General features: G+C 38.2%; 1 protein-coding gene across 2 annotated transcripts in view; it reads right to left on the minus strand.

The window, feature by feature from the left end:
• MLLT3 (MLLT3 super elongation complex subunit) overlaps positions 1-10,537 on the minus strand; it is a 219,152-nt gene extending 208,615 nt beyond the window's left edge. The window contains exons 1-2 of one of the 2 annotated variants that reach the window (XM_054033230.1): positions 10,350-10,537; positions 9,171-9,351 (exon numbers count right to left, since the gene is read on the minus strand). In XM_054033230.1, coding sequence (XP_053889205.1) covers positions 9,171-9,351; positions 10,350-10,361 — 193 coding nt within the window. In that variant the 5' untranslated portion in view covers positions 10,362-10,537. Of the gene's footprint in view, positions 1-9,170; positions 9,352-10,015; positions 10,101-10,349 lie in introns of those variants that run through there. The other variant, XM_054033231.1, reaches the window with a different exon arrangement.
• Between the last annotated feature and the right edge of the window lie 700 nt (positions 10,538-11,237).

Here is an 11,237-nt window from a genome sequence, read left to right on the forward strand (position 1 = left end):
TTTCATTTCTCTGTTTTACATACAGCTGAATTATTAGAGAGAGAAGATAAAAAATGCTTTAACTGAAACTAAACATAAATGCACCCTATCAACTGAAACATATAAACGTTCAACTAACTTTTTTAAATTACTTATAAAATGCATGTAGCCAAAACTTAGCATCTCACTAATACATTTTGGATTCACGCTTTGCATACAAGTATGTGTTTTCTCCATCCACTCAGACATCCCCAAGACATTTTATTTTGTGATAACTATTGATCAATTTCTTTCTTGTTAGAAGTACAAGTTAAACTTCTATCCGACTTTGCCCATGAATTCCACTAAGATGAAAAAGAGCACACTGTTTATTCCAACAGCATCCCAGCACCTGAAAATAAATCTTATTGCACATCATTGTGCCAGTGAACTGATTACCCAAGTCCCAAATAATACCACTGACCAATATTTAAAGACTGAAATGGACTGATGCAGAAAAAAGAAACTAAATAGCCACACAAGACATTATTCTGAGTGCAGGCTACCTAGTTATATCCTGCATTAGTCAACTTCTGCATTCTGAGATTTCTTTTGCATCTAGTATTTTTTCCTGAGGCAATAAAAAACAAAAAGCAAGCCAAAAAAACCACACCACTAGTCATATAATCAATCCACCTGCATGAATACTAAAGAATTTCATTCAAAGGATTTTTATAATTCTGATAAAATTTTCATAAGTTTAAAGAAGTCAGTCTCACGTGTAATGAACCTAAGAATTTGTACCCCTTTAAAGCAAATGAGGTGCAGTATGCCCATTGTCTCATGTATCATACTACTTCAAGTTTGTTTCATTTTCCCTCCTGTTATCACCAGAACATTTACATATCAAGTATAAACCCAGCCAGCTCTTTCAAAAAGTTACAAGTTTGGGAGGGGGGGGGTTAAGACTGGAAATATTGTATTCACACTGAAATGCTACTCAGCAGGTACAGCACATTTCCACTGAGATTAGTTGGTATGAAATGGATAAGCTAATGACATAGCAAGATCTTCCCAAAACTTTCATTTGATACATTCTTTTATCTTCAGCCAACTTTTTAAGAAATATCAGTTGAGTATCTAGATTGAATTAGGATTTATCACCAGCAATTTTGACTGGGATCAGATTAACTGCGTAGCAGAAATATGCCATATCCTGGTGTCCAATCTCTTTGAATAAACATCTAATCTCAATGGAACATTCTATGTGGAGAAAAAAAAAACAAAAACCATAGCACTAGAAAATCATGCCAAAAACCTCACACAAGCCACACTCCACAGTACTACTACCAGAACTTAATCTTTAATATAACTTGCACTGAGGTACTGCAGACAAAACTAGTAACAGACATCTTAAGAAAATCTAAGAACAAGGAGCACATTTCAGTCTTGTGATTAAGTTTCTTTATTTCAGTTCAAGTTACACAGTTAATGTACCTTTAACGTAAATCTGTCGTCATAGAGCCAGTTTGTTGCTGTCAAAGGCACCAGTTATTTCTGCCAGAGGAAACTTCTATGTTACCTGACGCATAGAATACTACATTCTGATCAGGTATAGTTTATCGATTTATGTTCCATTTCAATTTGCACCAATAGCACAGAAATACACTGTTCAGTCCTGCAGTTAAAAGCTTAAATGGACTGTGTACTTAAGTAAAACTTGGACATTGCTGGGGAATATGAAAAACTTAGTTTGAAGTGACAATGCCACAAAATTGAAAATGGCTCTTAAAAATGGTTCTGATGTGGATTTATATATACTGTAAAAGAAGAAGATGCAGTTATAATTCACTATAAGCATGAGACATGAAGTTTTAATATGGTGAATTTAATGCAGTAATCTATGAAACTCCACTATAATTTCCAAAAGATGATGCCATCTAACGTATCAAAAGAGTGTATAAGATGACAATTTTAGACAGTTTTGTACTCTAAATGTTATACACCTCGGTCAGGAAAATGGAAGTGTGTTAATGATTTTTAACCTCAAAATATTCTGGATGACACAAACTGAATTGCCCTCTTGACACTAGAGCTGGTCCTTTCGGACTATAGTTGAAATCCATTGGTGGCCAATTCTACTGCTAATGCTGTAACTATTCTGCTGATAAAAGAATAATATTTGCGCTGAGGACCACAGGTCTCATATTTTACCAGCATCACTTTTAGAAGAAGAACAAGGCAGAAAAATCTCCCCTTCAAAAATTACAAAAACCTCCAACATATTTGATAGGTTCAGTTCAGTTATAAGGTGAAAAGATGCAGCCACAATTCACTGGTCCAAGTAGAAGAAGTCCTGCTACATACATGAAGAAACTAGTGATCAAATCTCTATTTGTATTAGAGCAGGTAATACACAAGGTAAATAGAAGCCAGACTCCAGATACTAGTACAGCAAATAAGGTTTCCTAGGTCCCAATCCTGTTCCCACTCAAGTCACTAAGAACTTACTCCTTTATGTCAACGGGTGTTCTGCCACTAATTTTAAAAGGAGGAGGAGCAGGCCTCTGATTTTTTTTAATCCCCAGAAGGTAAAAACAATACAAATAAGAGATTGGTGGGATGGAAATGACACCATGCCTCTAACTTTCAAGTTTTAACATTTCTGGAGAAAACATGTCACACAGCAGCCAAACTCCCTAGTACAATCTTACTCTGTGTTGGAGCCAATACATGCAGGTAACCAGCCCATGTAGTAAGTGGGAGGGGGAAAGAGACCCAAGTAGTTCATAGCATAAATTACATGAGTCACCTTACACACACACACACACACACACACACACACACACACACACCCTAGTGACAAGAACAAATTTCTACATTTTCAACAGCATTGCGTTTACTCCACTAAGTTGTTTTATTGGTAGTTTTTCTATTTTATACATATTTATGGTAAATGTTTTAGAATACAGCAGTTAAGGGAATACTGTCAAGCATTTTTAAAGGCCCAAACTTAGGTCATTAAAGAGTGTTACAAAATGTAATATCAGATGTGCTTTGATGAAAGATTAAATTAAAACAAAACTGGTTACTTTGTCATTTTAAACATTCCCTTTAACTGACTGCAACATAAATATTGCTTGAGACAGCATATAAAGTGTGGTCTACACATTGAAATTGCACTGAACTGATCATGTAAATTTAGAAACTGATTTAGTTAAACCAATGCAATTTCTGTGAGCAAAGGAAGCCAAGAGCAAGAAAGTGACACTAAACCAGTCTATTTCCCATGTGCATATTAGATGAATGGCAAAGAGCAAGCAGCATGAACAATGACAACTGATATTTAAAATATAAAAAATAAAAAAGTCTTAGTTTTACTAATCCAAAGTAGCATTAGTAACACAGGTAAGAAATAGTTATATTTTTTTAAAGTATGATGTTCAACTGGACATTTAGACTTAGCTAAACAAGGCAGTATGTTTTTGGGTCTCATATGAATTGAGGGACAGCTCTAATGTAATTTGGGACAGAAAATCTACAGCCACATTATTGAACACTGAAGATTTAGGGCCAGACGGGATTTCAGTTGTGCAGCATGTGTCATCACATACCATGACTTGTTAGAATTGAACTCAGCTACTATGTTTGTGCAGACATGCACAACAGCCAGTTCCATAATCAAAACCCAGCATGCCCCACATCTCAAAGATTTAGTCCTACATTTCCAATTCTGATTCTGAAAGATCCTTACTTCACCAGGGGTCAAATACTGTAGTCTTTACTGAGGCAAAGTTCCCTTTCTAATCAATGGGAGTTTTGCCCAAGTATGAAATAAGGACAGTAGAAGTTAGTCCTGTAAGGAAGAAGAAACACAATCAGAGCATAAAACTCCCTTGTGATCAGTCACAGTGACTCTCTTAAGGTGACTGTTCATTTAAACAGCTGCTTATCTGGGCTGGGGAAATACAACATGAAAAAACATGGCATAAAATGGAAGAAAGCTTCCACTACAATGGAACCCTTTCTTTGTTCAAGAATTCATGTTATGTATATTTTATAATGCTGTGGTTAAATTATACAATCAGACAAAGTTTTACACAAAACTAATTGATACCTTGACACAATCAAGCAAAGCTTGGAAAACAAATGTACCACGCTGCTTACATGATAAAACAAATATGGGCATTAAGTTCGCCACACTTTTAAGCAGATCTTCCCTATATGTAGACAACCACCTCTTTCAAGCACATTCCTATAATTAATACTTTTATATATTTTAAGTAATGTTGCTTTATTATTTCCATACATAGCAAAGTGAACAGCTATCTTTTACAATGTGAAATATTCCAGTGTGCAAGAAGCCTCATACCCACACAATCTCTCTCCCTCAACCAAAAGGAAAAAAAAAAAAGGCTGGTATAGTTTCTCTCGGGCAAAAACAAAAACACATCACTAGTTAATAACAAATCCTAGCTGTAAGATAAAAGTTCACTGCCAGAAATAGAAAATCCATTATATTACAATGGAGCTGTGCCTCCCAATTGTCACTAACATATGGGACCATTAGATTCATGCTACTAATACATTGTTTTTAAACTCTACTTTTATAAACCTCAGCTGAAGCACTCAATATATCTTTTCTCTTACCCAAGAGAAGTACAGCAAGCCAATAGTAGAAAAAATTACCAACTGGTATGCTAGTGAACCAAACATGCAACAAAAAAAAAAAATTAAACATTTCATAAATCAGTTGGTGTAATAAAAATAAAGCTCCCTAACATGATCAGAGGATCAACCGCTTGTCCTTTGTAGATAATCTTGTATTTATATAGCAACAGAAAACTTAGCCTGTGACAAGATTCAATTCCACTGACATGCTTGTTAATGTGGAGGCACAATATTTAAAAGAATCTTCTCATTTATCTGAAGAAAGAAGTGTTGTCTGTTTTGTAATTAATCAATAAGTTCTGCACATTACATGGTAGCGCCAAATTATTTCAAAAAGACAGGCTTTAGGTGTCTTGAAGTATAAATAATCCAAGAACTAATAACTGAAGTTATTTGCATTATTACATGATTTATATTGAAGTAATAATACCACTATTTTAAAAGCCTCTTTCGTGCAAACTGTATCCCAAAACACAAAGTCTGGACTTGAGTCTACCCTCCTTAAATGACATAAGTAGTTCCATTGTTTTCACTGGGACAACTCATGTGAGTAAAGGGCTCACATCAGGCCATTAAACAGAAAGCAGTATAGAGAGAAAGTCATTGAAAGTGACAGCATAATACATGGTACAATAAATAAATTTTTCAATCATAAGGCCAATAACAGGAAGAAAAGTTACTGCCAATTTAGGTTTTAAGGAGAGATTTGATTTTAAATGGTGAGGGCATGCCTTTTGAGGTGGAGAGGGGTAGATGTTGTAGATGGCAGCAACTGCAGGAAAGCCAATCTCACCCCAACAGCGCGCGCGCGTGTGTGTGTGTGAGGACAGCAAGGAGGTCAGTGCTAAAAAGGGGGGAAATTGAAAGAAAGAAGATTTATAAGGCAAACTGGAGTGATCCCATTAAATGTTTGTTTTAAACAAAAACAAAAAACCAAGAACTACACTATGCTCATAGCTAAATCTTCACATTAATTAAACCAGTGTAACTTTGGGATACACACATCCCTCTATTTGTACATGCAGCTCCCATTAAAAGAATGTAGGTTATGTACATACAACCTGGACACACCTTCATTTTTATAAGTTGCCCAACCCTTACTAGTTATAATATCACCAATGAAGTCAAAGTGTCAAAAGGCAATATGCAGTAATAGAGCTGTACACAGAGCTTTGATAATTTATCTATTATAAGATGGTCATGTAAACATACCCTCTTCAGTAGAGTAACTTCTAGTTTCAGAAAAGAGTTTTCTTTACAAAGATATTCCTTTTTAGTGCTCCAAGTTAAACTGCAATAAGTAAGAAAGGGACCTAGTAGTAGAAACACATTGTAAACCAAATGAAACCTATGATAGCATGTCCAATTATTTTTTTCAAAATGATGTGACAGCTCTGCAAATAGTCTTAACGAGTTTAACTTTTGCTACTAGCTACTATCATTCCTGTTAAAGCAGCCATTTTCAGCATCATTCCATGGAAGCAAATATACTAATATCACCTATCAAAAACTAAGGAATAATGTTATAACAACAAGCCAAAGTAAAGTAATGACATGTTGCTTTGATTTGTGCTGTACACCTACTTCCCCCCTCCTAATCCCAGGACTTCATTTGTCTGACAAGCTATCAAATGTTTGTTTGATAAATTATCTTTAGCCTTGGAACAATTACGTGTTTTATCCATAAATATCGATAAACATCATTTCACTACACACACAGATCGACGAAATATTTTTTCCATCATTTTTTTGCTTCACAATGTAGTTTGATTTAAGGATATTTATGTTGATATTTTGAAATACAGTGTTGACTATGTGTTTTAATTGCCATAAAGCCTTAACTTTTTGAATCTCAGCAGCTAGTGTTATTAAATACTGTCCGATTCCCGCAAAATTCCAGCACCACTGTGAAAATTTAAATCAATAAAGAATTTTTAAATAAACAAACATCAGTTATATCCATTAAAATTATACAGAGAAAAAAATTCTGCCAAGTTTTTACACAAAATAATCAATAAAAGATTGCAACTTTAAAGACAGTGATAGAGAAAGTGCCTGACATCTGATTGCAAGCAAAAGCATTACAATGAAATATTTTGGATATCATGGTAAAGACCATCTGCGGTAACATCAAACTATTAATATATAAGATCAAAAAGTCTGAACAACTTTTTCCAAAAAAATCCATTATAGATTACAAAAATTAATGTAATACTTTTCCATCCACTAAATCACAAGGGACATATAAAACAAACTCTTTTCTAAGGTTTTTACCAGAGTAAATGTTGGGTAGCACAAACAAACAAAGTATCCTTAATAACCTGACACTAATCTTCCACATTCTGACTTATAAGGTCTGAAATGGCTAGATTTTTGATGTGTCAAAATGAATCCCAGAAGTGAGAGATGTTCAGCATAGACTGAATTTACAACTAACTGTTCCCAATAAACAGAATGGTCTCTCACAATCTGAGTCATGTGTAATTACAATATGACAAGTCCTCTCCCGGGCTATGTAAGCTGGCGCTTTTCCCAGCACTTGTCACATCATGAAAAACACATACAAATAAAAACCCAAAATAAACACTTTAAAACAATGGTTTTAATAGCTGCATCACGTAATTCTGCAGCCCAGCATACTCAACAAAACAACCATACATCTTTCACTTGCAAAGTCCTAAAAATATATTACAGTTAAACTAGCTCTGTACCACACCTAACAACAATCCCCAGGTCTGGGCTACAGAGTCACGTTCCCTCAGGCTGGACAGAAAGTCATTAGCATGGGGAATAAAGGCAGAGTGTTTCACAAAACACCACTATGGCGTAGATACAGCTCTAAGATATGAAAAGCACTTTCTACCATTGATTTCAGTATAACAATCTGTTCACAGTATGCAGACAAAGTTACCTAAACTGTTTAGACTCCTTAGACAGCTCTCACTTCTTCACCAAGTTTCTTATGCAAATTAATATTTCTTTAACTAAATTGCCTTTTTGTGCACATCAGTCAGTAATAAATGCAAAAAGAAGATGGGAAACTGCGAGAAAATCCACATTCTTATAGGGAATTATTTTGCTCACAGTATAGTATAGATGTATGAAAATCACTGAAAATTGTATTATGCAGAGTCTCTTGTACAATAGTTAGGACCCGACAGAGTGCACTGCATGACTGTTTTAGGGATGTGAATATAAATTAGATTGAATGATGGATGAAAGGGAACTGTTAGTTTGCACCTGGGAAGAGAATCATAGACTCCCAATCCTACAAACTCAGTGTAAAAAGAAGAAATTCATAACTTGACATTTGATAAGTGAAAAGCATTAACACAAGTATACATGTTAACAAAACAAGAGCTTTGCTACCTCTAAACTCGACACTGATTGCTTCCTCTCTTTATTCACTCTCTATATGTTCAATAATTCCCACATAGCTCTAAGCAGAATGGATTTATTATGATGTTGTTCTAAGGAACTCCAGGAGTTCTAGATGCCAATAAAGATTACAGATCAAATGGGAGATAACTACTAACCATTGTGTCTACTTAGATAAATAAACCGGCACACAAACAAAGCACCTTATTATATTTGTACTGTTACCTCCACTAATCCAACTAAAACAATCAGACAGCAGCTTTGAGAGCAAAAGAAACAAAACTGAAAAAAAAAAAAAAAAAAGATTTTAAAATCTCCATTAACAAAAATCAAGTAGTACCACCCACTTTTAAAAAAAATGTCCTATAGTATTTAAAAAATAAGAAAGGTGGGTGCTAATGATTATGCAAATTCAATAACTAAACAAAACCCTAAAAGGTAGTATAACTAGTAAAAACAGTAGTCCATACTAAGAAGTCATATCGATATCAAAATTCACCAGCAAGGCATACAGATACTTTCTTCCAGCCCATGTACTTACTACACTAAAAGAAATGTAGATCTAGAAACAGGATGCAACATGTAGCACAAAATATACCACTCTACGCTACCGATTTTCTGGGTAGGGTATGAGAGATTCTGACACCATTCAAAAGTAAAACAAGGCATGAGGATGCTGTCGAAGACAAGACCTCATGCAGGCTTTGCCCAATACGCAGTCACAGGCGGCAGAGATTAAAGATGATTGCGGCAGCAACTCAGAGTCATTGCAAGACAAGGGGGAAAGGCAGAAATAAATCACAGGAATAAAATAGTGCCCAGATGCCAATCCCTTGACTGTGAGAGAGAGCACAAATGCTGCTTTTGTTTCCCCACCTGAACACGCAACAAATGCATCAGCTGCTTAACTCCCAGCTCAGCCAGAGGGATTAGGGAGTTCTCGTTTCGGGAGAGAAAAATACAGTACACCTGATGGTCCTTTGCATGCAACGATTTCTGAGACGCCAGGAGCCCGGCTGTAGTTCTTTGCAGCAGCAGTCGCCGCCTGCCAGCGCTCAGAGCATACATGTAAAGCAAGACTTGAAAGGCGAGTGTTTCTCTCTCCCCTTACGCAAACACATTAAATCCATATTTATCAAGCCACGTTTGTATTCGAGCCCTACCTCTTTTTGGCCTAGGGAAGCTTTCATGCAAGTGAAAGACGACTTTCTCCACAAAGTGCTGAATGTTACTGTGCTCGGGTCCTCTAACAAACACCATCCAGTCGTGGGTAAACCCCTCCACGGTGGGTTTCTTCCTAACCTGGGCTCGGTGCCCCAGCTCCAGTTTCACCTGAACAGCACACTGGAGAGAGAGAGAGAAGGGCAACAATGAGCAGGAAGGCGAAGGATCACACTCAGCTTTAGGGCAGCACGAATAACAAAATACACAAAGAAAATAGCCATAGAACAAGGGGGTGGGGGAGGGAAGCCACCCCAGACACTTAAACGTGCATTCACACCACAGGAAAGACGAAGAAGCGATCGGCTCGGGTTGTAACGGAATGCAGCCTCAAAGCAAGCAGACAGAACCCCAACACAAATACAATGGACACACATGAACACGCGCAAGGGCAGTATTTCCAAGGCAAAGAAAACGGGGGGACGACCCCATAATGCTTTATAATAGAAAGAAGTCTCATTGGGAGGTGGATTTGCTCCTGAAATTGCATATCCGTGGCAAGGAACTAAACTCCAAGGTATTTAAATCCAGATCGCATGGGCATCAAATAAAAAGAATAAGTCAAGATGCGCAAAGGGAACGGCGGCGGGGGGGGGGGATAAAACAAAAATACAACCCCCCCCCTCCATGCATAAATAAAAACGCCAGCAGCTGCCAGTGCGATAGTCCAGGGGTTCGAGGGGAGAGGAGGGGGACACGCTAACAGCTGGTTTTGCACACACACATGCATAAAGGTAAAGTTACTGGGGTGCCGCTGGCTGTCAGAGCCACGCCGGAGAGAACGCACCATCCTAAGCGGCGCCTCCTGCGCTGAGTCCCCTGTACTGTACTCACTGCTCCCCTGGCTGCTGCGGCTGCAGAAATATGGCTGGGTTATTATTCGCCTCCACCGTCTCTCTCCCTCTCTCTCTCTAGATGTGTGTGTGCGCTTCATGCAATTGCAAAGAGAGGAGGGGAGGGAGGGAGAGCGAGCGAGAGGAAAAAGCCACACACTTAAAAAAAAATCCCCAACACACCAACCTTTCTCTAATTGGAAGCACTAAACGGTGTCTGGGCAGCGCAGGGTGGAGGAGGAGGAGGAGAGGAAAGGGAGGGGAGAGAGGGGGATTGTATGTACTTACCGAACTGGCCATGCCTGGGGGCCCTGGGGTTTGCTGGGGTATGTACTTTTGTCCCCCACCCCACCCCCTTAGCTCTAATTCATGAAGAAGCTGCCGTGATTGAGAGTGCGCACAGGAGAGGAGAGTAGATGGCGGACATTCTCTTTCTTTCTTTTTCCCCCTGTCTCTTTCTCTCTCTCTCTTATTAAACTGAGCCCCCAGCAGCAGCTCCAGCGGCTGGGGCTGAGATACTAGAGCATGCGCCCTGCACCTCAAGCCTGACACTGAGACAGACATAACACTGTGCAATGGAGGGAGGGAGGAAAAGAGGGAGAGCGTGGAGAGAGAGGTAGAAAGAGCCAATCAAACACAGTAACTAAATCACTAACCCCTCCGGCCGGCCGCCCTCACAGTCAGATCATTGCCATCACAACCCAAATGCATTACTTAAAGTAACAGGTTACTGAGGGGAAGGAGGAGGGGGGAACCCACCACCCAACCCCGAGTAAACGACTCAGGTCTGACAATAAAAACCGGATTAAAACTGCTGGAATGTAACCAATGTCTAGAGCCTTAGCCCCCAGCAGTAAAGCAGGGGATGAGGAGGGGGCACTGCACGACGGAGGGGAGCTGCTTGAGTTTGTCTGGGAATTTTAGAGGGATCCTTTTTACAAGGAGAAAGAAGAAAGAGGAAATTAAGAAAACCCAAACCTTAACTTCTGTAAAGTATTTTTTCAAATGAACACAAAAGACGGCATAAAATATCTTGAAATGGCATTTACAAAGCTTGTGTGGAGACAAAATGAATGAAGGAGGGTTAAAAATGATGAGTGACTTTTGTTAAGTATCTTAATGAAACATGCAGCTAACTGGAAGGAGTCTTTCAAAAAGAGTGATCCTTAGGACTGA

This window comes from Malaclemys terrapin, chromosome 6 (assembly GCF_027887155.1).
Source record: "Malaclemys terrapin pileata isolate rMalTer1 chromosome 6, rMalTer1.hap1, whole genome shotgun sequence".
Taxonomy (NCBI): domain Eukaryota; kingdom Metazoa; phylum Chordata; order Testudines; family Emydidae; genus Malaclemys; species Malaclemys terrapin.